General features: G+C 54.8%; 1 protein-coding gene across 1 annotated transcript in view; it reads right to left on the minus strand.

Annotated features, from left to right (window-relative positions):
* The window catches only part of LOC129698445 (dynein heavy chain domain-containing protein 1-like), an 86388-nt gene that overhangs the window by 44447 nt on the left and 14073 nt on the right, over nt 1–27868 (minus strand). Inside the window, exons 9-23 of the mRNA XM_055637591.1 lie at nt 26260–26407; nt 24592–24806; nt 23815–24058; nt 22527–22707; nt 19765–19963; nt 17758–18034; nt 16590–16717; nt 16032–16230; nt 13004–13095; nt 11714–11930; nt 10610–10735; nt 7601–7704; nt 3208–6313; nt 1342–1741; nt 214–406 (exon numbers count right to left, since the gene is read on the minus strand). Coding sequence (XP_055493566.1) covers nt 214–406; nt 1342–1741; nt 3208–6313; nt 7601–7704; nt 10610–10735; nt 11714–11930; nt 13004–13095; nt 16032–16230; nt 16590–16717; nt 17758–18034; nt 19765–19963; nt 22527–22707; nt 23815–24058; nt 24592–24806; nt 26260–26407 — 5829 coding nt within the window. The remainder of the gene's footprint in view (nt 1–213; nt 407–1341; nt 1742–3207; nt 6314–7600; nt 7705–10609; nt 10736–11713; nt 11931–13003; nt 13096–16031; nt 16231–16589; nt 16718–17757; nt 18035–19764; nt 19964–22526; nt 22708–23814; nt 24059–24591; nt 24807–26259; nt 26408–27868) is intronic.

Genomic DNA, 27868 nt, shown 5'->3' on the forward strand with positions numbered 1-27868 from the left:
GGAGTACCGGACCAGACCGGGGAGTACCGGACCAGACCGGGGAGTACCGGACCAGGCCGAGGAGTACCGGACCAGACCGGGGAGTACCGGACCAGACCGGGGGAGTACCGGACCAGACCGGGATTACTGCCAGCACCACACCACCAGTTGCCCGGCTCCCCACCCGCTGGTTCCACCCACGCCGTCCACCGCTCGGTTCCCAGCCTGACTCACCTCAGGTACAGGAATGTAGCCGGATACTTTTGCTTTTTTCGGTTCGCTCTCGGGGGCTTTGTAGAGACTCTCCAGATCCCCGGTGATGGCGTGGATGTAGTAATCATAGATCAAACCCCACGATGGGACTTTGATGGGGTAGGCGCAACTGTCCAGTGCATTCCGGGCAAAGCTGTCAAACTCGGGCCAGTGACTGTGGCAAACAAGGACAGCATTAGTAATAACCCCACAGGCGATAGTCTGCAAAACAATAGTCACACAGCGTGGAAACACGCCGTTCGGCCCAACTTGCCCATGCCGACCAACATGTCCCATTTTGCATATCTTTCATTCTTTATCAGTGATGAGAGAGATGGCGGTAGTTGGTTCAGGTAGATTCATGTTTATACAGCACAGAAGCCTTCGGCCCACGCCGTCCATGCTGAGGTAGTTGCCACTTTTAGCCAGTTCCTGAATCTCTGGGGACTCACCCCAGTGGGGGGCCTGTAGTTAGGGCCAGCCTTCCCTGTCGGTCACGGCACCTCACTGACCCTGACCCCTCTGAGCTCTCCGACCTACACTGAGCGCCCGCCTTGGACCTGGCCCAGGCTGTGCTGAGGCAGGGCCGTTGGCCTCCAGGTGGTCAGACAGCCTTTGTATAGCCCAGGGTGTCCCACGGTGCCTCCAACAAGAGGTTGCTCCGAGCTTCAGCACGCCAGAGACCCTGGCTTCAGGGAATATTTGCTACCGAGAGAGGTGGAGTTGTGGGGGGAACTGGGGGACTAGGGGGGCAGGCAGCTGAAGGTAAGGCACACCCGGGGAACAAAGGTGGATGGTCGATGAGGGGGTGTGGCGGCCAAGGAAGGAGATGTCTGGAAGCCTGGGACTCACCTGGAACAGGAACAAGAGCGTGGACTTTGGAAATGGCACCAACACATGGCGCCCCTTGGATGCTGGTTGAGTAGATTACTTCTGTACACTTGCTAATTGGGGATCAGGGTACGGCTATACTGGGATGTAAAGCTGGGCGGAGCATGTGAGTGTGGCGGACCTGAGCAGATGTTCAGGTGCCCAACACAGTTGGAGTTTGTGGGGGGTTAAGGCCAGGTGGACAACCAGTTGTGGACAACCAAGGCTGCCGTAAACTACCTGGAGTGAAGGTGTCCTCCAAAGCCCCAAATGTAGGCCACAGCAAGGATGCTCCTGGCCAGCGCGTGGTCCTTGGTGGTAAGGCCATCATCTAGATGCTGTCGCTGGTAATGGGATGCTGCTTCAGCCATGGAACCTCCTGCAACACAAATATCTTTCATTCCAGCCTGGTCTGCAACCCTTGTCTCTGGCAGGCAGGGCTCTGCTTCTACACCAGTGCATGTGTGTGAGCAGTCACACAAGGCCAGCCGGCAACTCAGCAGGGAGCTCAGAGGTGTGGAAATGACAACGAAGGGGGGGGGGGGTGGGGTGGTTGGTTGCAATTGTTGGGGATGTTGGTGAGGCCACACTGGGAATACTGTACACAGTTCTGGTCCCTGACCTGAGAGAGTCACAGAGTGTTACAGTGTGGCACAGAGAGAGTGATACAGTGTGGAAATATGCCCTTCAGCCCAACTTGCCCACACCGGCCAACATGCCCCAGCTACACTAAAGTCACAGAGTGATACAGTGTGGAAACAGGCCCTTCAGATCAACTTGCCCACACCGGCCAACATGCCCCAGCTATAGTCCCACCTGCCTGCATTTGGTCCATATCCCTCCAAACCTGTCCATGTACCCGTCTAATTGTTTTTAAATGTTGGGATTGCCTCAGCCTCAACTACTTCCAGCTTATTCCATACAGTCACCACCCTTTGTGAAAAAGCTACCCTTCAAATTCCTATTAAATCTTTTCCCCTTTACTTTAAACCTATGTCCTCCGGTCCTTCGATTCACCTTCTCTGGGCAAGAGACTGTGCATCTATCCGATCTATTCCTCTCATGATTTTATAAACCTCTATAAGATCGCCCCTCATCCTCCTGTCCTCCAAGGAATAAAATCCCAGCCTCCTCAACCTCTCCCTATAGCTCACACCCTCTAGTCTTGGCAACCTCGTAAATCTTCTCTGTATCCTTTCAAGCTTGACAATATCTTTCCTATAACATGGTGCCCAGAACTGAACACAATATTCTAAATGCGATCTCACCAACATCTTATACAACAGCAACATGACCTCCAACTTCTATACTCAATACGCTGACCGATGAAGGCCAAAGGCGACTTGACCTTCAAGGAACCATGCACCTGTACTAGATCCTTCTGCTCTACAACACTACCCAGAGGTCTACCATCCACTGTGTAGGTCCTGCCCTTGTTCGACGTCCCAAAATGCAACACCTCACACATTTCTGTATTAAATTCCATCAACTATTCCTCCGCCCACCTGGCCAATCGATCCAGATCCTGCTGCAATCGTTCACAACCATCTTTACTATCTGCAAACCCACTCACTTTTGTATCATCAGCAAATTTGCTAATCTTGCCCTGTATGTTCTCATCCAAATAATTGATGTAGATGACAAACAGTAACGTGGCCCAGCGCCGAACCCTGAGGCCCACCACTAGTCACAGGCCTCCAGTCTGAGCAGCAACCTTCCACCATCACCCTCTGCTTCCCTCCATGAAGCCAATTTTCTATCCATTCAGCTATCGCTCCTTGGATCCCACGCGATCTAACCTTCCTGAACAACCTACCATGTGGAACCTTGTCGCATGCCTTACTGAAGTCCATATATACAACATCAACAAACCCTGTCCTCATCGACCTTTTTGGTCACAGCTTTAAAAAAAACTCCGATTTGTGAGACTAGAGGACATCGTTTTAAGATGAGAGGAGAATGTTTAAAGGAGATGTGCAGACAATTTTTTTTACAGTGTGGTGGGGGCCTGGAATGGGCTGCCGGGGGTGGTGGTGGAGGCTGTGCGGTCGGTCAAACGGTGGTACCCGGGCGGTCAGACGGTTATTCCGGCGCGGTGAGCCATACCTGGGGTAATCACACGTTTGTCGGGCGGATCACGGGGCAGGTACATGTGAAGCAGAGCTGTGAGGATTCTGGTGAAGGAGGTGACCTGGTGCAGCCCGTCGGTCGACCTTACAGCCAAGCAGCGTTCCCGTGGGCCGAGCGCGGACGAGCAATGCTGCAGGAAGTTCAGAGTGCTGGGCAGCAGGTCCCACGCCAGCCTCTTCCACTGGGCCACCGTCTCTCGGTGCAACCGGTACTCGCCGTACACCGAGTCCATGGTCAGGTTGAAGATGGTGCGCCATGTGTCGGTGCCCTGGAAGTGTACCAAGCTGCTGCAGCCGACCGCCGCCGGCGACGCGCTGCCCAAGTCACTCACCTCCAGGATGAGGGAGGTAGCCGCCGGCAGGGACAGCATCTCTCCGTTACTCAGGGTTAGGTAGTTGTCCTGCGACAAGAGACTACTGATGGGTAGCACCCAGTCCGGGCACAGCTCTCCGTCCAGCACGATCCAGCGGCGAGGCTCGGGCTTCGAGAAGGGCTTGACCAGTAGGGATCTGATGTCCTTGGCCAAGGCTCTGGCCTGTATCCACCTCTCGGTCTGGCTCAGCCGCTTGCTCAGCAAGCCCTTCATCCATGTCTGGCTGCTCAGTGCCCCCAGAAACTCGCTGGCAGACAGGCTGTTGGGGAAGTAGACGGAGACGTGCACCGCCTCGCCCGTCAGCTCGGCGTCGCTCCGAGACAGCTGTGTCATTGCTCGGGACAAGGTGCGGTACGAGGTGGTCTTGCCGCTGCCCGGACCGCCGACCAGGATGACACCTGTGCTGACCTTGAGTGCCTGGTGCAGGGCCAGAGTGTTGGTCAGCAGCTCTTCTGTCACTCCGTGGCCCGTATCCTCCAGCCCCTGCCGAATGGCGGCCAGGAGCTGGGGCCGGTAATCCTCCTGGAGAGACGGGCTCCACACCTCGGGGAACAGGTCCCGCATGATGTTCTGCAGATCCTGCCGCTGCTCGGCGTCCGACGTGGCTGCGGAGAAGGCGTCGGACAAAGCGCTGAGCAAGCACTGTTCTTCAAGCAGAATGATGGACTCGAACAGGGGTTGTGGAGCGCTGCTCTCTTTGCCCCCGTCAGCTGCCAGCGGCAGGCCTGGTGTCAGGAGGGGATCTTGGCCCTCTGACGGCTCTTTGTTGGCGACAGTGCGGTGCAGATGTTGGTAGAGGGTTTTGGCGGCCGCAGACAGCACCCTGACAGTCAGCGGCAGGCAGCTGTAGTTCCCGATGATGCGGCAATCCCTGGCTATCCGAAAGAAGGCCACCACCTTCCGGGCTAGGTGGGCGGACTTGGTGAAGCCCAGGGAGACTAGTTTGACCTCAGCGATGACGAGGGTATCGGGCCGGACCACCCCCACCGGCCTCAGCGCCGTGCGCAGGTTCTCGGGCAAGGTGAGGCTGGAGTCGAAGGCCGGCATGGACATGACCGTGGCGTAGACCACCCTGGCCGAGATGACGGCCTGATCCAGCACCATGCTGCCCACCGTGGTGGGGTCGAGCTGCGGCAGGTTGTCCGAGCTCCACGTCCTGCGGAGTCCAGGCCCCGGGTGGTCAGTGGCCGTCACGTCGCTCATGCTCTTGGCCCTCTCTCTCAGAGAGCAGTGGACGTCGCGCTCCCGGCCGGACGGCCGCGGGCACTGGCTGGCGATCATCTGCCTGTACGAGTTGTGGATGAAGGTCAGCTGCTGGCCCAGCACGGCCAGGGTCCCCTGCGGCAACATGTTGGCGTTTTTCAGCAGGAGCCAGGCCCCTGACTGCACGGCTCCCCGCAGCAGCTGCATGAGGAAGGACAGAGGCATCTCCTGGCAGCAGTGCAGAGTGACCAGCTGGTAGCCCAGAGCCAGTGCAAGTTGCGCCAGTGTAGCCGCCTTTCCCGTGCTGCTCGGACCCACCAGGGCACAGGCGCTGAAGCTGCGGATGGCGAGAAGTAAGGCCAGGCTGGCTCTCTCGGTCAGCGGTGTGTGTACAAACTGATGGCCGGGGCCGACGTATTCGTAGTCGTAGTACCAGTCGGTGCCTAGGAGGTTGACGTGACACCTCAGGCCGAACTGGCCCTGTGGCCTGGACTGGCCGGAGGGACTGGCCGACGGGTTGGTGGTCCCTTTCTTGGGCAGCAGCCAGTCGAAGGCCACCTTGTACTTGAGGAGCCGAAGCCACTGGAAGGAGGTGCGTGAGTGGACGCCGGTGGCGACCAGGGTGTGGCTGAGGTCGCGTTGGTTGATGGCAGCGAGAATCAGACTCTTGAGGAGACAGAGAAGCCGCAGGTCGTCCAGCTCGTGTGGCATCGACTTACGGTGCCGGTGGATGGCCAGGGCCAGTCCGTCGATCTTGGCCGCGCACAGTTTGGCGAGCCAGGCGGTGCTGGAGCTCTGGGTGAACAGCACCTTCCCCACGTCGCGCTGCCAGCTCATGGCCTCGGCGATCAGGATACACTGCTGCGGGAAGGCTCGGCCCATCTCCCGCACCCGCCCCGCCGTCAGCGCCGCCCGGTGGGCCGTGGGTTTGTCGCCGGCCTGCAGCAAGGCGCTGTTGGTGTCGGCCGCCGAGCCGCACACTTCGCTCAAGCAGCTTTCTAGCGCACGGAAGAGGCTGTTCCGCAGGCTGAGCTCCAGGCTACAGAGCCAGCTCACCACGCTGATCCCCGGCTCCAGAGGCACCAGCAGCGCCAGCCTCTCCCGCAGGCGGCCGTACACGGCCAGCACGTTGGCCTGAGGCATGATCAGCTCCAGGCAGATGCTGCCCCGCACCTGGTACTCCAGCTCCTGCACGAAACTGAAGCACTTGCGCACGATGGGCAACAGGTTGCGGGGGTCGGGCAGCAGCGTGAACAGGTGGAACACCTCGCTGTTGCTCAGGAAGAGCAGGCGAGGGAAGTCGTGGCGCGCATTCTCCAAGATCTGCAGCAACTGCAGCATAATCTTCTCCATGGCCGTCGTGCCCTCGGTGAAGATCCGCCGCAGGGTCCTGCCCTCGTACAGCAGCGAATCCTGGTCGTGCAGCACCACGTACACGGACGGGTTGACAGCCAACGCCTCCACCACTCTGCGGTACACTCCATCCAGATCCTTAATCTGCGACAACTGTGGACAACGGAGCACAGCTGTGGACCAGAGCTGCCGGGACTGAGATACCTGCTCCCCCTGGCGTGCCGGCCACTCTGCCCCACTCTCTCCCTGCCCCACTCTAACCCCACCCGTTCCCTCTGCCCCACTCTCTCCCTGCCCCACTCTAACCCCACCCGTTCCCTCTGCCCCACTCTCTCCCTGCCCCACTCTAACCCCACCCACTCTGCCCCACTCTCTCCCCCACCCACTCTCTAACCCCACCCACCCTGCCCCACTCTAACCCCACCCACTCTGCCCCACTCTCTCCCCACTCTCTCCCCCACCCACTCTAAACCCCCACCCCCTGCCCCACTCTAACCCCACCCCCCCTGCCCCACTCTCTCCCCCTGCCCCCACTCTAACCCCACCCGTTCCCTCTGCCCCACTCTCTCCCTGCCCCACTCTAACCCCACCCGTTCCCGTTCCCCAGCTCTGCCCCTCTCTCCCCCACCCACTCTCAACCCCACCCGTTCCCTCTGCCCCACTCTCTCCCCAAACACCCCCACTCTAACCCCACCCGTTCCCTCTGCCCCACTCTCTCCCCCCACTCTAACCCCACCCGTTCCCTCTGCCCCACTCTCTCCCCCCACCCACTCTAACCCCATCCGCTCACCCTGCCCCCTCCCCCCCACCCACTCTAACCCCACCCACTCTGCCCCGCTCTCTCCCCCCCCACCCACTCTAACCCCACTCACTGCCCCACTCTCTCCCCCACCCACTCTAACCCCACCCACTGCCCCACTCTCTCCCCCCACCCACTCTAACCCCATCCCGCTCACCCTGCCCCACTCTCTCTCCCCCCACACTCTAACCCCACCCACTCTGCCCCACTCTCTCCCCCCCCACTCCACTCCCCCCAACTCTCTCCCCCCCACCACCACTCTGCCCCACTCCTCTCCCCCCACCCACTCACTCTGCCCCTCTAACCCTACCCACTCACTCTCGCCCCACTCTCTCCCCCACCCACGCCTAACCTCCCCTCCCCACCCTCCCCACCACTCCCTCTCCCCCCCCACCCCCCCCCTCATCCCCCTCCTCCCCTCACCCTCTCCCTCCCCCACCACTCCCCACCCCTCCCTCTCCCCCACCCCTCCCCCTTCCTCTCCCTCCCTCACCCCTCTCCCCCCCTCCCCCTATCTCTCCCCCACCCCTCCCCCTCCCTCTCCCCTCAACCCGGCTCCTCCCTCTCCCCCATCCCTTCCTCTCCCTCTACCCCACCACTCCCCATCCCTCATCAGTCCCACCCCTGCCATGTGCACTCACCAAGGTCAGGTCCACTTTCCGAGCCTTCAGCACCATCTCAGAGGAGATCTGGTGCAGGAAGACCCACCTATCCTGAAAATTCTTCCACAGGTCCAGAAGTTCCCCTGAGCAACACGGGGGAACAAGGGACCGTTAATCATAAGATTATGTAATAAGCGTAGAATTAGGCCATTCGGCCCATCGTCTACTCTGCCATTCAAACATGGCTGATCTATCTCTCCCTCCTAACTCAATTGTCCTGCCTTCTCCCCATAACCTCTGTCACCCGCACTAATCAAGAATCTATCTATCTCTGCCTTAAATATATCCACTGAGTTGGCCTCCACAACATAGAAAAATAGAAAATAGGTGCAGGAGGAGGCCATTCGGCCCTTCGAGCCAGCACCGCCATTCAATGTGATCATGACTGATCGCCCCCTATCAATAACCCGTGCCTGCCTTCTCCCCATATCCCTTGACTCCACTAGCCCCAAGAGCTCTATCTAACTCTCTCTTAAATCCATCCAGTGATTTGGCCTCCACTGCTCTCTGTGGCAGGGAATTCCATAAATTCACAACTCTCTGGGTGAAAAAGTTTTTTCTCAACTCAGTCTTAAATGACCTCCCCTTTATTCTAAGACCCTCTCCAGAGCCAGCACATCCTTCCTCAGATATGAGGCCAAAATTGCTCAAAATATTCCAAATGCAGCCTGACCAGCGCCTTATAGAGCCGCAGCATTGCATCCCTGTTTTTGTATACAAACCCTCTCGAAATAAATGCTAGCATTGTGTTTGCTTTCTTTACTACCGATTTGACTTGTAGATTAACTTTTTAGGAATCCTGCACCAGCACTCCGTCCCTTTGCACCTCTGATTTTTGGATTCTCTCCCCATTTAGAAAATGATCTACGCCTTTATTCCTACTGCTAAAATGCACGACTCCACACTTTGCTACACTATATTCCATCTGCCACCTCTCTGCCCACTCTCCCAACTTGTCCAAGTCCTTCTGCAGAGTCCCTGCTTTCTCTACACTACCTGCCCCTCCACCTATTTTTGTATCATCTTGGCCACAAAGCCTTCAATCCCCTCGTCCAAATCATTAATATACAACGTGAAGAGTAGCGGCCCAGCACCGAGCCCTGCGGAACTCCGCTAGTCACTGGCAGCCATCAGGAAAAGCCTCCTTTATTGCCACTCTTTGCCTTCTGCCATCCAGCCAACCTGCTATCCACGCAAGTACCTGCCCTTTGATGCCATGGGCTCTCAACTTCCTCAACAGCGACTGTGATATTGTGGCACCTTATCATAGGCTTTCTGAAAATCCAGGGATATAACATCTCCTGACTCCTTTGTTTGATATATTATTTACTTCTTCAAATAATTCCATTAAATTAGTCAGGCAAGACCTCCCCTTCACAAAGCTATGCTGACTTCGGCCTATTTTATTGTTAACTTCTAAGTACTCAGTAACCTCAACCTTTATAATATAAGCTATATTTAAGAGGGAGTTAGATGTGGCCCTTGTGGCTAAGGGGATCAGGGGGTATGGAGAGAAGGCAGGTACGGGATACTGAGTTGGATGATCAGCCATGATCATATTGAATGGCGGTGCAGGCTCGAAGGGCCGAATGGCCTACTCCTGCACCTAATTTCTATGTTTCTATAATGGACTCTAAAATCTTACCAACCACCAAAATCAGACTAACCGATAGTCCCCACTATTTCTGAGAAGCAACTTTCCACCATCACCTTCTGCTTCCTTCCATGGAGCCAATTTACTATCCATTCAGCTATCTCTTCTTGGATCATATGCAATCTAACCTTCCAGAGCAGCCTACCATGCGGAACCTTGCGCCTTACTAAAGTCCACGTACAAATCTATGCTGACTGTCCCTAATCAGCCCTTGCCCATCCAAATGCCTGCATATCCTATCCCTCAGAATACTCTCCAGTAACTTACCAACTACAGGTGTTAAACTCACCAGACTATAGTTCCCAGCATTTTCCCTGCAGCCCTTCTTGAATAGAGAGAGGCACAACATTTGCCCCCCTCCATTCTTCCGGCACCTCTCCTGTATTTAAGGACGACTCGTAAATTTCAACCAGGGCTCCCGCAATTTCCTGTCTGGTTTCCTGCAATGTCCTCGGATATATCTGATCAGGCCCTGGAGATTTGTCTACCTTCATACACAACAGTACCTTCAGTACTTCCTTGACTGCTCAAAAGACACTTCCAGTGACTGCTTCAATTTCCTCCGTCCTACTGTCTTTCTCCTCGGTAAATACAGAGGAGAAATACTCATTGAGGACCTTGCCCATCTCCTGCGGCTCCACACAGAGGTGACCGCTTTGATTCCTGAGGGGTCCCACTCTCTCTCCAGTTACCCTTTCCCCCCTTATGTATTTATAAAATCTTTTGGGATTGTCCTTAATGCTACCCACCAGAGCTATCCCCTGGCCCCTTTTTGCCCTTCTAATTTCCTTTTTTATTTTACTCTGTGGCGGCATGTGGTGGCAAGCCACGGGCACAATGAACCCTCGGCTCTAGAGGGCAGCGTCTCGGTGTGGGAGGCGCTAGTCACGGGGTTTGTACCTGAATTGGTATTTAAAGCCGGGAAACCCGTGACCTTGGAGGAGTAGGGAGCTGTATCATGGAGAATAAAACACGTCTCATGCACACATCTGTGTCCGCTTAGTTGTTGGTTGGACCCCTGTGAGCCCTGCGACAACTCCTTAGTTCCCGAAACTCCTCCAGGGATGCACTTGATCTCAGCTGCCTATACCTGTCCCATGCATCCTTCTTGTTTTTGACTAACGTCTCAATTTCCCTCGTCAGCCAAGCTTCCTTACATTTGCCTGCTTTGCCCTTCACTCTAAGGGGGGATGGGGAGGGGGATGGGGGAGGGGGAGGGGGGATGGGGATGGGGGGGGAGGGGGAGAGAGAGAGAGAGAGAGAGAGGGGGGGGATGGGGCAGTGGGGTGTGGAGGGGGGATGGTGGGCATTACACAAGTGCTCACTTAACTCACCAAAGTGTTCAATCATTTCCTTGAGCTTGCCAGCTTTCAGTTGATCGTCAATGGGGGTTGCGCTGGACATGATGCTGCTCAGGGTCATCATGCTGTCGTCCACGTGCCACTGCAGCTGCCCAATCTCTGCCAGCAGATGGAGACCCATCAGTCTGGGATCCATGGACTCTCATACCCCTCAGACCCAGACCCACAGGCCCTGTCAGACCTAGACCCTCAGACCCATGGACTCCATCAGACTCGTACCTCCTGACCCACTCACTATTGCATCTGCTGCCAAGAGTGGTGGTGGAAGCAAATGCAATAGTGATATTTCAGAGACGTTTAGATATTCACAAGCAGGGAATGGAGGGATATTGATGACATGCAGGCAGACATTAATTTAGTCCAGTCCAGACGGCTGGACTGTGGCCAATGTTGTGCCTCTATTTAAGAAGGGCCATAAGGATAAGCTTGGGAACTATAGACTGGTGAGCCCAACATCACCAGAAATGTTTGGCTACTTGTTGGAGAGGCTTCTGAGGGATAATATATATATGCATTTGGATACCCAGGGGCTGATTAGGGATAGTCAACATAGTTTTAGAATGCGTCTTCTGAATCTAATTGAGTTTCTCAATTTGAATCTCTCCAGAGATGCTGCCTGCCCGCTGAGTTACTCCAGGATTTTGTGTCTATCCTTGGTGCAAAGTGGAAGGTGCCCAAGGAACCAGGGCTGATTCGCCTTAATGGTGGAAGTAGTCAGGAGGTCAGGCAGCACCTGTGGAGGCAGGATCTCACATGTTGTTTTTCACCCTCTCCTGCCGGCAGTGTTCCCTTCCTCTCCTGAGCGTCAATGTTTTCGGATGAGTTGACGCTTTTCACCAGGCACATGTTCTTGCCACATGTTCCAGGTGTTTGAATGGACTGGGGGAACTAGAGGGATGTTGGGGACATAGGGAGCAACAGCACTGGTTACAAAGGCCAGACAAAACACAATGAGCCCTGGGGCATTGCTGAGTTTTCCTGTGGTCACCAGGAGAGTGTGTGGGTTGTGGACATCCCCTGGGGAGCAGAGCTGGGGGGTAGGGGGCCGGTCTGAGGGAGAAGGGTCTGGACACTCACCGATAAGCTTCAACGTTCCGCTGTCTTTGGCAGTCCAGCTGACGGTGCGCGGGTGAACCTTGCGAGGCCGGGACCGGAACGATCTGTGGGGGTGGGTCTCCATTGCACGAACCATGGCGATGTGCGTCACCAGCCGGAACTCAAAGCTCTTCCAAAACCTCTCCACCGACACCAGCAGTTTGTGCAGTTCCCACTCCTTCCTCGCCTTAACCAAGATCTGGAACAAACACAGTGTAGGGAGGAACTGCAGATGTTGGTTTAAATCAAAGGTAAACACAAAATGCTTTAGTAACTCAGCGGGACAGGCGGCATCTCTGGAGAGAAGGAATCTGTGATGTTTCAGGTCGAGACCCTTCTTCGATTCAAAAAGTCATCCATTCCTTCTCTCCAGAGATGCTGCTTGTCGCGCTGAGTTACTCCAGCTTTTTGTGTCTACCTACAATTTCCCATTGATATTGGCGTGGGTTTATTATGGTTACGTGTACTGAGACACAGTGAAACACTTTGTTGCTATCCTGTCAAATCACATTGTACATGAGTACAACCAAGCCATACCCAGGTACTGCACACAGTGCAAGCAAAAGAAACATCCAAGTGAATAAAATAGTGTTAGAGCATGACAGCTACACGGAAATAGTTCAGCATCCACATTTGGGTAGGTTGGAAGATCGGGGCTAATGGGAGGATTGCTCTGTAGTCTTCTAACAGCAGGGAAGAAGCTGTTCCTGCGTCTGGTGGTACGGGGCTTCAAGGTTCTGAACCTTCCTCCGGACGGGAGCGGGGAGAAGAGGGAATGACCGGGGTGGGACGGGGACAAGTCCTTGATTATGTTGGCTGTTTTCCCGAGGCAGCGTGAAGTGTAGATGGAGTCGATGGTGGGGATTCTGGTCTGTGTGATGGTCTGGGCTACATCCACAACTCTCTGCAGTTTCTGGCGGCCCTGATGCATCCCGATAGGATGCTTTCTACAATTTGAGCAGTTTAACCTGACCATGTCCAGCAGAAGGTTAAGATGGTTTGGAGATGGGAACTAGGTCACCAGGAACAACTGCATCCCATTCCATGCAGGTCAGCATGTCTGGGCTTCTGCACTACCACTGTCCGTGAGCTGGGGCTTGGACCGGCCGATAGATGGGACATGACGGCCGGTATGGGCAAGTTGGGCCGAAGGGCCAGTTTTCACACTGTGAGACGATGACCAGATCATGCTATCACCAGTGAGAGCGTTCTGCACTGTTTCAACCCCTCATATCACCTGCCCCGTGCTCCCCCACACCGGCTCTCACTCACCTGACTGATGAACTCGGAGTAGGCCGGGAGATTGTAAACTAAAAGATCCCCGATGGTGATCGGCCACATTGCATTCCAGGCCTCGCCCATCTCTGCAACCAGAACAACACCCAGTCACACCCAACCCTGCCCCTTTCCCACCCACACCCAGCCCTGCCCCTTTCCCCACCCACACCCAGCCCTGCCCCTTCCCCACCCACACACCCAGCCCTGCCCCTTTCCCCACCCACACCCAGCCCTGCCCCTTCCCCACCCACACCCAGCCCTGCCCCTTCCCACCCACACCCAGTCACACCCAGCCCTGCCCCTTTCCCCACCCACACCCAGCCCTGCCCCTTTCCCCACCCACACCCCCAGCCCTTCCCCACCCACACCAGTCACAGGCAGCCCTGCCCCTTCCACACCCAGCCCTGCCCCTTCCCATCCACACCCAGCCCTGCCCCTTCCACACCCAGCCCTTCGAGACAGCACCACCATTCAATATGATCATGGCTAATCATCTAAAATCAGAACCTGGTTCCTGCTTTTCCCCATATCCCTTGATACTTTAGCCCTTTCTAACACTCTCTTGAAAACGTCCCTTTGTAACACTCTCTTGAATTGGCTTCCACTGCCTTCTGAGGCAGAGAATACCACAGATTCACAACTCTCTGAGTGAAGAAGTTTTTCCTCATATCAGTTCTAAATGGTCGACCCTCTATTCTTAAACTGTGACCTCTGGTTCAGGACTCCAACATCAAAAACATTTTTCCTGCATCTAGCCTGTCCAATCCATTAAGAATTCTATGTGTTTCTATGAGATCACCTCTCATCCTTCCAGTTATATTCCAGTGAATACAAGCCCAGTCGATCTTTCATCTTATGACAGTCCTGCCATCCCGGGAATTAACCCAGTGATCCTACGCTTCACTCCCTCAATAGCAATAATGTCCTTCCTCAAATTAGGAGACCAAAATTGCACACAATACACTGGGTGCGGCCTCACCAGGGCCCTGTACAACTGCTGCAGGACCTCCTTGCTCCAAAACTCAAATCCTCTCGCTATGAAGGCCAACATGCCATTAGCCTTCTTCACTGCATGCTGAACCAGCAAGCTTACTTTCAGTAACTGATTTACAAAGTGGATAACCTCACATTTATTCACAATATACTGCATCTGCCATGCATCTGCCCACTCACCCAACCTATCCGTCACCCTGCATCCTCATAATATCCTCATCTCAGCTCACACTCACTGTCACCCATCTTTGTGTCATCTGCAAACTTGGAGATGTCACATTTAATTCCCTTGTCTAAACCGTTAATATATATTGTAAACAAATGGGGTCCCAGCACCAAGCCTTGCGGCACCGAACTAGTCACTGCCTGCTATTCTGAAAAGGACCCGTTAATTCCTATTCTTTGTTTCCTGTCTCTACCAGTTCTCTATCCATGTCAATACCCTACTCCTAATACCACGTGCACTAATTTTATTTCGAAGTCACGTGAGTGTCTACGTGAAGAGCCCGCCAGCCCGCATGCGCGCCAATGACCGCTCTAAAGGCCTACCGTCATCGTGATGTGCTATAGAATAGAATAAAATAGAATAGAATACGTTTTATTGTCATTGCACAGCAACTGTACAACAACATTTCAGTGCATCTCCTTCAGTGGTATACATTAAAAGGCACAGGATAAAAAGATTTAAAAGAACAAAAACACAATCAACCATTTACTCTCATATTACCGGCAAAATTAATGAACAAAATAAATAGATAGTAGAAATATGTACATCAGTAAATTATTATGCAAATATTCATCTACTGTATTCCTAATGGGAGCAGTATCTTTGTTGATTATGCTTTTAGCAACTGATTTCAGCACAAAGAGCACAGTCTTTACTCAATCTCTGGCTCGGTGTCTGGGTCATGAGGGTAGCTTGTTGTGGGAATGATCTCATAAAGCAAAACGGGCATGGTTGCATACATTTGGAGTTGTCAGCATACCCACCAGATCAGAGATTGGGGGTGTTATTATGTATACAGGTACACTGAGCTTGCTAGTACCTATGAGATGAAAGATAGTTTCTTCATTGTTATTTAATAGTCTCTCAAGAGATTGCCGATGGCTCATTAGCAGCCAATAGAATGGATATTTCCCTTTCATCATACAGCAAGAAGCTTACATAGTGAGTGTTCTGAAGTTATAAAATGTGGTTGAATATGTCTGGATATTTGCAGATAGAATTCTGAACAGGGTTGCATGAGTTATTGTCGAACTCAAAGCCAATTGGGACTATGGTCCGATTAAGAGCAATGGCCATGTATGCAAGTTAGCATCATTTTGTAAAAACCCATGTCTGATTTGTTTAAGTGTTTCACACACAGATTGGGTTACTGCATGAAACCACATAGCTTTGAAGGCTTCACGTAGTCACTCACGTAACTTCAAACTAAGATAGAAAGATTAAACAAGAACTTACCATTTGAAGTTTGATCTTTATTTTATGAGAAGTTGAAGTGAGGGAATACGTGCCCTCCACTCTCAACCTTGATTCTCATAAAAGATCATCCAGTAACTCTAGTCTCGTTAGTCTTTCTATAGTTTAAGTTCTGCAACTAGTCTGTGGTTTCATACAGTTGCTCTGAAGATTGATACGCATGCGGGCTGACGGGCTCTTCACATATTCCCTCACTTCAACTTCTCATATAATAAAGAACAAACACCAAACGGTAAGTTCTCCTTTAATCTTTCTATTTTGCACACTAATCTCTTCTGTGGGACCTTGTCTAAGGCTTTAAAAAAATCCAGATACACCACATCCACTGGCTCTCCCTTATCCATCCTCAAAACATTCCAGAAGATTAGTCAAGCATGATTTCCACTTCATGAATCCATGCTGACTTTGACCGATCCTGTCACTGTTTTCCAAATGCGCTGCTATAACATCTTTGACAATCGCCTCCAGCACCTTTCCCACCGGCGCTGCTCTGTCTGTCCATCCCCAGCCTGTGGTGCCTGTCAGAGTTGTGGTGGACCAGACCCTCACCTGTGAAGATGGCTCTCCAGTGCCTATCCTTCATCTCTGGCTGACACATGTCGGCCAGGATGGGCAGGAATCTCCTGAACACGGAAACCACCTCGAAAAAGGCCAGCAGGACACCGTCATCGGCCGGGATGTGGGTTTGCAGCTGCTCCACTATTGCCAGCCAACCATCCAGCTCCAGCCTCACCCGCTGCAGCTTAAACTGAGGCGCAACAAGTCAGAGATAAGAGCTCCCTCCCCTCCCCACCCTGCTCTCCCCCACCCTGTCCCACTCCACCCTGCCCCGCCTCATCTGCCATGCCACCCACCCTGCCCCACCCCACCCGGCCTCATGCCCAACCCTGCTGCCCTTGCCTTGCCCCCCCCCACCCTGTCATCCCACCCCGCTGCTCCTGCCCTTCCCACCCTGTCACCCTCCTCCTTTTCCCACTACACCCCCACCCTCCCCTCCCTGCCCCACCTGCCTAAATCAGAACACAGTAGTCCATGTGTGGCCTGACCAAGGTGACATATAATGAAGAGATGGCCCACTGCAGTGGGCTGGGGCAGGGGATGGCATACCTGGGACAGCAGTGTCCTATTCCAGTCTTTCACCTCCAGGAAGGCAGTGTAGTAAACGTTCCACAGCTCCCTCCTGGAGTTGACCTGTAGTTCTGTCGCCGTCACAAACGTCAGATCGAATGGTTCGCCTGTAGATTGGTCAACACACACGGGGGAACAGGTTACAGAGCACCAGGCACCAAGCCCAGCCGCTGGCTTCCTCACCTGTTCACCAGACACTGCGCCCAGCCACGGTCTGCCTCACCTGTTCACCAGACACCGAGCCCAGCCGCTGGCCGCCCCACCTGTTCCTGGTGGGAGATCTCTGCGCCAAAGTGGAGTCAGGACATAGGGGCGTCTGCCACCTCCACACTCCCAGACACATGTCTACCGTCTGCACCAACAGACACGATGTCTGTGACCTCTACACTCCCAGACAGTGTCTGCTAGACAGTGTCTGCCCCCTCGACACACCCAGACAGTCTCGTGCCCACATCTAGTACCCCAGCATTTTGTGCCTGTCTATTGGATACACAGATACAGCATGGATATATGCCATATTGCCAGGTTGGATGTACAGAAGCCTGAAGACCCACACCAGCCATGGGCTCCCTTGAACAAGACCCACACCACCAGGTTGAGCAACAGTTACTTTTCTGCAGTGGTCAGGTTGTTGAACCAACGTGCACAACCCTAATCACATCTTGCGAACAGATCCCTGTGGGCCTCCACTTGCCCAACCATGGACTTGTTTTCTAATTGTGTACTTTTGCCTGATGTCTTCAGTTTCACTGTCTCATTTCGTTCAATTTAATTTAGAGATCCAGCGTGCAAACAGGCCCATCGGCCCACCTAGTCTGTGTTGACCAGCGATCCCCGCACACTAACACTATCCTACACACATGAGGGACAATTTACACATACACCATGCCAATTAACCTAGAAACCTGCATGTCTTTGAAGTGTGGGAGGAAACTGAAGATCTTGGAGAAAACCCACGCAGGTCACGGGGAGAATGTACAAACTCTATAGACAGTACCCGTAGTCGGGATGGAACCCGGGTCTCTGACGCTGTGAGGTCTACCGCTGCTACACCATGCCGCCCGCTGTCACAATGTTTTTGTGTGTTGTCTGATTGTACCTGTATCTGCCGTACTCGTGGATAGAACAAGAATGTCACCGTGGTTACCTTTGATGGCGTCCTGTGTGTTGCTCAGTGCCTCCAGGCTCTGCGTTGCAGCCTGCAGCTCTTCCCGCATCTTCAGCAGCTCTTGCAGCATGGCGGCCGCATTCTGCTGGGGGTCCTGGAAGCGGGCATCGTTGACGTCGGCCTGGATGGCGCGCGCCCTTGCAATGAGCATCTCTCGCTCCTGCCAAATTTCATCCAGCACGCTGTCTCGCTGGTTGCGGATAAACTCCGACGCCTTGTCACACGCCTGGAGGAAGTTGTTCCACAGGTACTCCACCTGCACAGGACAGGACAGGACACAGTCAGCACTGGGCCCAGCGTATGAGGCTGAGGGGTGACCTCACTGAGGTGGACAAGACCACGGGGGGCTTTGAGTAAATTCAAAACACTCACCATCGTTCTCCCAGTGTGGAGCGTTCTAAAAGTAGAGGACACCGGCTTAACAGTGGTGTCTCACAGGTCGACGAGCCTAACGTGTCGGTAGAGCCCATGACTGGGGCCCGGGTTGAGGGGGTCTATGGCTGGTGCAGGGATCAGTGGAGCTGTGGCTGGGGCCTGGGTCGATGGAGCCCGTGGCTGGGGCCTGGGTCGGTGGAGCTGTGGCTGGGGCCTGGGTCGGTGGAGCCCGCGTGGGGCCTGGGTCGGTGGAGCCCGCGTGGGGCCTGGGTCGGTGGAGCTGTGGCTGGGGCCTGGGTCGGTGGAGCCCGCGTGGGGCCTGGGTCGGTGGAGCTGTGGCTGGGGCCTGGGTCGGTGGAGCCCGCGTGGGGCCTGGGTCGGTGGAGCTGTGGCTGGGGCCTGGGTCGGTGGAGCCCGCGTGGGGCCTGGGTCGGTGGAGCTGTGGCTGGGGCCTGGGTCGGTGGAGCCCGCGTGGGGCCTGGGTCGGTGGAGCCCGCGTGGGGCCTGGGTCGGCGGAGCTGTGGTGGGGGGCCTGGGTCGGTGGAGCTGTGGCTGGGGCCTGGGTCGATGGAGCCCGCGTGGGGCCTGGGTCGGTGGAGCTGTGGCTGGGGCCTGGGTCGGTGGAGCTGTGGCTGGGGCCTGGGTCGGTGGAGCCCGCGTGGGGCCTGGGTCGGTGGAGCCCGTGGCTGGGGCCTGGGTTGGTGGAGCCCGCGGCTGGGGCCTGGGTCGGTGGAGCCCCGCGGCTGGGGCCTGGGGCCTGGGTCGGTGGAGCTGTGGCTGGGGCCTGGGTCGGTGGAGCCCGCGTGGGGCCTGGGTCGGTGGAGCTGTGGCTGGGGCCTGGGTCGGTGGAGCCCGCGTGGGGCCTGGGTCGGTGGAGCTGTGGCTGGGGCCTGGGTCGGTGGAGCTGTGGCTGGGGCCTGGGTCGGTGGAGCTGTGGCTGGGGCCTGGGTCGGTGGAGCTGTGGCTGGGGCCTGGGTCGGTGGAGCTGTGGCTGGGGCCTGGGTCGGTGGAGCCCGCGGCTGGGGCCTGGGGCCTGGGTCAGCACTGCGGAGGCGTCAGGAGGGGACCCGGTGGCGAACGTGGAGGTGGTCGATGCGGCGACAGTGAAGGACGGGCCGCGGGATCGGAGGTCATGCCAATGGGAGCAATGGTGGAGGGGGTGAAGAACAAGAAAGGACCTGGCACGGGCTACTTTGTGACTTTGTCAGTGCCCTTTATGTGTCGAATATTTACATACATTGGGTTCGCAAGTAGAGAATTGCACTGTGACCTCACATGTGAAAATAAAGTATTCAATTCAATGAGTGGGAGAGATTTACGAGGGACCTCAGGGACAATGCTCGGTATCTGGAACGAGCTGCCAGAGGAAGCTGCAGAAACATTGTTTGTACAGATATAATGATAGGCTCTGGGGTAAATGAGACGGGCTGCTGTTTCCATGCTCAGTGACCAGATGCAGAGTTGATTCCTCGATGCCTGGGATGAGAGATCGGGATCTTCCCTCCATTCCCCGCTGCCAATCCCAGGGAGATCTGCCTGCCTGCCTGCCTGTGCCCCTCCGCTCCCCCACCCCAGGCTCCTGCAGCCTCTCCGGATCCCCGGCGGATTTACCTGCTCCTCCTCCTTGTCCCGGTACGAGGTGTGCTGCAGGAATTCCTGGCGGACAACCTGCACCAGCGCCTGCAACGTTTCCAGCCGCCTGTGATATTCCGCCGTGCCGTGACTGTAACTATCCCGCTGGGATACACCAATGGGGCCGTTAGAGAGAGAGCAGAGCGACTGCTGGTGTGTGCTGACTGCGTGTGTGTGACTGCGTGCGTGTGCGTGACTGTGTGCGTGTCTGTCTGTGTTCCGTGTGCATGACAGTGTGTGTGCATGACGGCGTGCATGTCTGTGTGCGTGCATAACTGCGTGTGTGTCTGTCTGTGTGCGTGACTGTGTGTGTGCGTGTGCCTGTGTGCGTCTGCGTGAGTGTGTCTGTATGTGTCTGTTGCCTGTGTGTGTGTGTGTGCCTGTCTGACTCCCTGTCTGTGCATGTGTGCGCCTGCGTGTGTGTCTGTCTGTGTGTGTATGTGTTTGTGTGTGCCTGTGTGTGTGTGTAGGTAGACAAAAGTGCTGGAGAAACTCAGCGGGTGCAGCAGCATCTATGGAGTGAAGGAAATAGGCAACGTTTTGGGCCAAAACCCTTCTTCAAACCTCCAGATATAGGGTGGGGAGAAGAAAGGAAGAGGAGGAGCCCGAGGGCTGAGGAAGAACTGAGAAGGGGAGGAGACAGCAAGGGCTACCGGAAATTGGAGAAGCCAATGTTCATGCCGCTAGGGTGCAGACTAAGACCAGACTAAGACCAAGCGGAATATGACGTGCTGCTCCTCCAATTTCCGGTGGTGCTCACTTTCCGGTGGAGGAGGCGCAGGACAGAAAGGTCGGATACGGAATGAGATCAAGTTGGTTAATGCGGACCGAGCGGAGGAGTTCGGCGAAACGATCGCCAAGCCTCCGCTTGGTCTCACCGATGTAGATCAGCTGACATCTAGAGCAGTGGATGCAATAGATGAGGTTGGAGGAGGTGCATGTGAACCTCCGTCGCTCCTGGAACGACTGCTTGGGTCCTTGAATGGAGTCAAGGGAGGAGGTAAAGCGACACGTGTAGCATCACTTGCAGTTGCAAGGGAAAGTGCCCGGTGAGGGGGTGGTGCGGGAGGGAAGGGAAGAATTGACCAGTGAGTTACGGAGGGAGCGGGCTTTGCGGAAAGCAGACGGGGGGAGATGGGAAGATGTGGCGAGTGGTGGGGTCATGTTGGAGGTTTTGAAAATGACAGAGGACTATTTGTTGTGTGTGACGGCTAGTGGGGTGAAAGGGTGAGGACTAGGGGGCTCTGCCCTTGTTGCGAGTGGGGGGATGGGGAGAGAGCAGTGTTACAGGGTATTGAAGAGACCCTGGTGAGAGCCTCATCTACGGTAGGGTAGGGGATCCCCCGTTCCCTGAAGAATGAGGACATTTCCGATGCCCTGGTGTGGAACAACATCCTGGGAGCAGATGCGGCGTAGATGGAGGAATTGGGAGTAGGGAATGGAGTCCTTACAGGAAGTAGGGTGGGAAGAAGTATAGTCTAGATAGCCATGGGAGTCAGTAGGTTTATAGTGGATGTCGGTCAGAAGTCTATCACCTGCGATGGAGATAGTGAGGTCAAGAAATGGGAGGGAAGTGTCGAAAATGGTCCAGGCGTATTTGAGTGGCGGATGGAAGTTAGTGGTGAAGTCAGTGAGTTGCGTGTGGGTGCAGGAGGTAGCACCAATGCAATCGTCGATGTAACGGAGATAGATGTCGAGGATGGGGCCCTGGTACATCTCGAACAAGGATTGTTCGACATACCCTACAAAGAGGCGGGCATAGCTGGGGCACATTCGCCTTGGATTTGGAGGAAATGGGAGAAGTCAAACGAAAAGTTATTAAGGGTAAGGACCAGCTCCGCTAGGCGGAGGAGAGTATCTGTAGTCGGGGATTGGTTGCTTCTGCGGTCGAGGAAGAACCGGAGGGCTTTGAGACCCTCCTGGTGGGGGATGGAGGTGTGGAGTGACTGGACGTCCATGGTGAAGATGAGGGAATGGGGGCCCTAGAGAACGGAATGCCCGGAGACGACAGCGAGTGTCTGAGGTGTCTTGAACATAGGTCGGGAGGGATTTAACCATGAGGGATAGGATGGAGTCGAGGTATGTGGAAATAAGTTCGGTAGGGCACGAACGGCCAGAGACAATTGGTCTGCCAGGACAGTCAGGTTTGTGGATTTTGGGGAGAAGGTAAAATTGGGCCGTGTGGGGCTGGGGAACGATGAGGTTGGAGGTTTGGGAGGGCAGGGAGCCGGAGTTGATGAAGTCAGTGATGGTGCTAGAGATAGTGGCCTGGTGCTCGTCTGTGGGGTCATGGTCCAGGGTGTGTCTGTATGTTTGTCTGTCTGTGTGTGCCTGACTGACCCTCTGTCTGTGTACATCTGTGTCTCTCGGTTTGACCCACGCCCAGCCCCATCTGACCTTAAACCCCCTCCATACGCACACCCTCCTCATCCCAACATCCCTCCCCACATCATTCCCTTCCCAACCAAAACCCCCCCATCCCCACCCCCACCCCCACCCCCTCCATTCCCAACTTCAGCTTTGTCGCCCTCAGTCACTCCACCCTGCCCCTATCCCAGTCCTCTGCACCTCTCCACCCCCAACATTGCCCCCACCCGATCCCGCTGTCCCACCCCCTGCCCCCAGCCCTCCCCCCACCCCTCCCCGTGCCACCCACCCCTGCCCCCTGCCCCCCCCCTGCCCTGCCCCCCAGTCCCTGCCCTGCCCCCCACCCCTGCCCTGCCACCCACAACCGCCCCCACCCTGCCCTGCCCCCAGGAGTTACCACGCCGGTGTAGGTGCCGAAGAGGAACATGTTTGTGGGCCGGTCAAGCAGCAGATCCACAGCGATGGTCAGGTCCAAGGTCAGCTGGTCCAGCTGCAGCCCCACCTGCTGTTCCAGCAGCGCCCGCATGTCGTGCAGCATCGCCTGCAGCGCAGGGACTGCAACACAACGTCAGCCCGTCACTGGGGTTAGTCCCAGCGTGTGAGGGGTCACGTCAACCAGCAACCGTCTGACATACGTGGACCCTGTACACGTGTGATGGTGTGTCAGTGAGTGTGCAAGTCCCCTGTACACCAGTGTGGGGGTGTCAGTGAGTGTGCAAGTCCCCTGTATACTAGTGTGGCGGTGTCAGTGAGTGTGCAAGTCCCCTGTACAGTGGGGGGGGGCGGCATCAGTGAGTGTGCCAGTCCCCTGCACACGTGTGATGGTGATTCAGTGAGTGTGCAAGTCTCCTGTACACCAGTGTGGGGGTGTCAGTGAGTGTGCAAGTCCCCTGTATACCAGTGTGGGGGTGTCAGTGAGTGTGCAAGTCCCCTGTATACTAGTGTGGCGGTGTCAGTGAGTGTGCAAGTCCCCTGTATACTAGTGTGGGGGTGTCAGTGAGTGTGCAAGTCCCCTGTATACTAGTGTGGCGGTGTCAGTGAGTGTGCAAGTCCCCTGCACACGTGTGATGGTGATTCAGTGAGTGTGCAAGTCTCCTGTACACCAGTGTGAGGGCGTGTGCGTGAGTGTGTGTCCCTGTACACTCGTGTGAGGGCGAGTGTGAGTGAGTGTGTATCCCCTGTACACCAGTATGAGGGTGAGTGTGAGTGAGTGTGTAAGTCACTTGTACACCAGTGTGTGAGGGTGAGGGTGTGCGCGTGAGTGAGTGTGCAAGTCCCCTGTACACCAGTGCGTGTGAGTAAGTGATTGAGTGTGTGTGGGGCACGACTAGCACATGACGGGGGTCAATAGTCAGGGTCAGTAGTCGGGGGGTCAGTAGTCGGGGGGGGTCAGTAGTCGGGGGGTCAGTAGTCGGGGGGGGGTCAGTAGTCAGGGGGGTCAGTAGTCGGGGGGGGTCAGTAGTCGGGGGGGTCAGTAGTCGGGGGGGGGGTCAGTAGTCGGGGGGGTCAGTAGTCGGGGGGGGGGTCAGTAGTCGGGGGGGTCAGTAGTCGGGGGGGGTCAGTAGTCGGGGGGTCAGTAGTCGGGGGGGGTCAGTAGTCGGGGGGGGGTCAGTAGTCGGGGGGGGGTAGTCAGTCAGTAGTCGGGGGTTAGGCGTCACCTACCCACCACCTGCTGAATGCAGCTGCAGTTGAGCAGCAGCAGACGGTTGCGGGGGACAAAGTAGCGCTCCACCCTCCTCGCTCGCCCCTCCCACTTCTTCAACAGAGTAATGTGTTCCTGCAGCTGCTCGGGTGCCCAGTCGTGCATCTCCGCCAACACCGCAGGGCCCCAACTCACAATCGCCTGGTGTGTCTCCAACAGCCACACGTGCCGAGCACGGAACATCAGCATCTCCTTCAGCCCGGCCTGGTGGGGGTGGGGGCAAGGGGTACATCACTGACTGTCCTCAACCCCAACCCCCCAACCCCCCCCACACCCCACCCCACACCTCCACCCCACACCCCCCCCTCTCAAACCCCCCCACCCCCCTCCTCCACCACCAAACCCAACCCCCCACACTCGCCCACACCCCCCCACCCACAAACCCACCCCCACATTCCCTCACACCCACCCACACCACACCCCACACTCACTCACACCCCCCACCCACCCCCACCCCCCCACCCACCCTCACCCCCCCCCAACCCCACCCCCCCCCACACACACACACACAGAACACCAGCATCTCCTTCAGCGTGGCCTGGGGGGGTGTGGCAAGGGGAACATCACTGACCATCCTCACCGTCAACCCCCTCACCCTCACCCACACCCCACCCTCACCCTCATCCTACCCTCACACCACCCTCTACCCCCACCCTCACCCCCACCCCACCCTCACGCCAGCATCTGCAGTTGCTTCCTACACATTCTATGTAGTGTGACCGTCGGTCCGGGCTCACCTCAATCATCTTCTCCTGCATGCTGTGTGCTGTGTCCAGTTCCTGGTCAGACCTCAGCGCTGCCCTCAGCTGCTGGCTGGATGGTGGGGGGAAGTGGTTGTCCCCGCTGACCCGCAGCAGTCTGGTCACCTGCTGACCACGCAGCGCTGAGGCCGATGGCAGAGAGCAGCTTCGCTCCGACCCCACCGCCTCAGCATGCTCCCAGTGTCCCACACCTGCAAACACCACACATACAGTGACCCAGTGTCCCACACCTGCAAACACCACCACACACACAGTGACCCAGTGTCCCACACCTGCAAACACCACACACACAGTGACCCAGTGTCCCACACCTGCAAACACCACACACACAGTGTCCCACACCTGCAAACACCACACACACAGTGACCCAGTGTCCCACACCTGCAAACACCACACACACAGTGACCCAGTGTCCCACACCTGCAAACACCACACACACAGTGACCCAGTGTCCCACACCTGAAAACTCCACACACACAGTCACTCCCAGTCTGAAGAAGGGTCTCAACCCGAAACGTCATCCATTCCTTCTCTCCAGAGATGCTGCCTGTCCCGCTGAATTACTCCAGCACTGTGGGTCTATTTATTTATTTATTTATTTATTTATTTTATTTAATTCTTTATTTTGAACAGAATAAAAGAATAAAAAGCAAGTGTGAAACAGCATACAAAAAACAAAACAAGAATATGTACATAATGTCATAAACAATACCTATAAATAAATGAAATTGTATGTGTCCGAAAAGGAGCAGGAAGAAGCCAAAGCTTATTCATTCCCACCCCTTATTCAGCTGCTTATAATTATCTGATACAAATTTAGCAGCTATATGTACACCAGCAGCTATATCTACACCATATGTACACCAGCAGCTATATGTACACCATATGTACACCAGCAGCTATATGTACACCATATGTACACCAGCAGATATATGTACACCAAATAATTTACATTTATACACTAATCAAACATTTACAAAGCCATACAAAAAAGAGAGAAAAAAATAAAAAAGAAAAGAAAAACCCCTCATATACTATAGTATCTTAGTCATATATACAATCCATCACCCTATAATCACCCTTCCCAATACAATCAGTATAACAAATATCCCACTCACAATCACCTATCCTCATCCCAGTATCCTTTAAAAAAGTGTTTTTGTACATCTTTTTAAACTGAATTATGTTTGTGCTAAGTTTTATCTCCTGTTCCAGACCATTCCACAAATTCACACCGCAGATTGCTATGCACATACTTTTAAGAGTTGTTCTGCCATTGAGTTTTTTTTAATTACGTTCCCCTCTCAAGTTAAACCCACCCTGTCTTTCTATAAACAGTTTTTGTATATTTCTTGGAAGTAAATTATGTCTTGCTTTGTACATGATTTGCGCAGTCTTAAATTTAACCAGAATTTAACTGTCACTCACTTCCTGCCTACTGTCTCTCGTACACTTGGCCTGGTCCTTGCCCTGGGTACAGACCTCACTCACCTGTCTACTGCCCCTCACTCACCTGTCCTGGGTACTCACATCACTCACCTCCTACCTGCTGACCCCAATACACATGCCCAGGGTGAGTCAGCCATCACTCACCTGCTACCTGCTGCCTCTCACACACCTGTCCTGGGTACAGACATCACTCACCTGCAGCCTGCTGGCTCTCACACACTTTGCACAAGGTATGTCGAGGTGCCTTCTCGTTGCTCTCTGGAGATACTCCCCTCACTGTCCCATCCTGCGATTGCTCGGCCTGTGGCTGGGAAGCTGTGTCAGTCTGCATTGCCTCCAGCACCTAGGGAACAGAGGGCAGGTGAGACCACCTTATCCCAGGCAGCCCCTGCTGCCCTCCATCACCACTTGCCCTCTCCTGGAATCCACACAAGCTGCTGTGCAATCTTGCCCCCACAGCCAAATCCCCACCATCACTCCTCATCCACCATAGGGTCTGGGTGAGACCCACCCCACCGCTCCCTGACTGAAACCCACCCCACCACTCTCTGACGGTGGCAGCAGGAAGAATAGCATGGAGAGGAAGGCTGGCCTTCGACAGTCCGGGCATTGAGTACAAGACATTACAGTCAAGTGTATGAGGCGGTGAATCTGTGGAATTCTTTGCCACAGACGGCTGTGGAGGCAAAGTCAGTGGGTATATTTAAGGCAGAGATAGATAGATTTCTTGATTAGTATGGGTGTCAGGAGTTATGGGGAGAAGGCAGGAGAATGGGGTTAGGAATGAGAGATAGATCAGCCATGATTGAATGACGGACTAGACTTAGAAACATAGAAAATAGCTGCAGGAGTAGGCCATTCGTCCCTTCGAGTCACCACCGCCATTCAATATGATCATGGCTGATCATCCAGAATCAGTAACCCGTTCCTGCTTTCGCCCCATATCCCTTGATTCCGTTAGCCCTAAAAGCTAAATCTGACTCTCTTGAAAACATCCAGTGAATTGGCCTCCACTGACTTCTGTGGCAGAGAATTCCACAGATTCACCACTCTCTGGGCCGAATGGCCTAATTCTACTCCTAACACTTATGACCTGATGAGACGACACTGAATATCATGTACAGTTCTGGTAGCCACTCTCCAGTGATTCACAAGGATGAGTGCAGAAGTTGGGAGGTCATGTTGCAGTTGTATAAGACGTTGGTGAGGCCACGATTAGGGTATTGTTTTCACTTCTGAGCACCGTGCTATCGGAAAGACGTTGTCAAGCTGGAAAGGGTACAGAGAAGATTTACGAGGATGTTGTCAGGACTCGAAGACCTGAGCTATAGGGAAAGGTTGAGCAGGCTGGGACTCTTCGCTGGAGAGCAGGAGGATAAGGGGTGACCTTATAGAGGTGTATACAATCATAAGAGGAATAGATCGAGTTGTCTGGAGCGGAGGAGGCTGCGAGATGACATGTTAAGTAGTTATACAACAATGTGAGGCATGGATAGCGTAGATCGCCGGAGTCCGTTCCCCATGGTAGGGGCATGTAAACCCATGGCAGAGGTTGAATGTGAGCAGGAGCAGGTTTAAAGGGAATCTGAGGAGTAAGTTGGTATCTGGAATGAGATGCCAGAGGAGGGGATAGAGGCAGGAAGTATCAACACAAGTGACATCATCAGCAGGATAAGGATTTAATGTAAGCGAGTGGGAATAGTATAGATGAGCCTAATGGTCAGCAGGACCATGATTGGCAGAAGGGCCTTTCTATGCTGTACAACATTATGACCCTTTTGGTCACCCCTGCACCCTAACCATG

The sequence above is a fragment of the Leucoraja erinacea genome, chromosome 6 (assembly GCF_028641065.1).
Source record: "Leucoraja erinacea ecotype New England chromosome 6, Leri_hhj_1, whole genome shotgun sequence".
Classification (NCBI taxonomy): Eukaryota; Metazoa; Chordata; class Chondrichthyes; order Rajiformes; family Rajidae; genus Leucoraja; species Leucoraja erinaceus.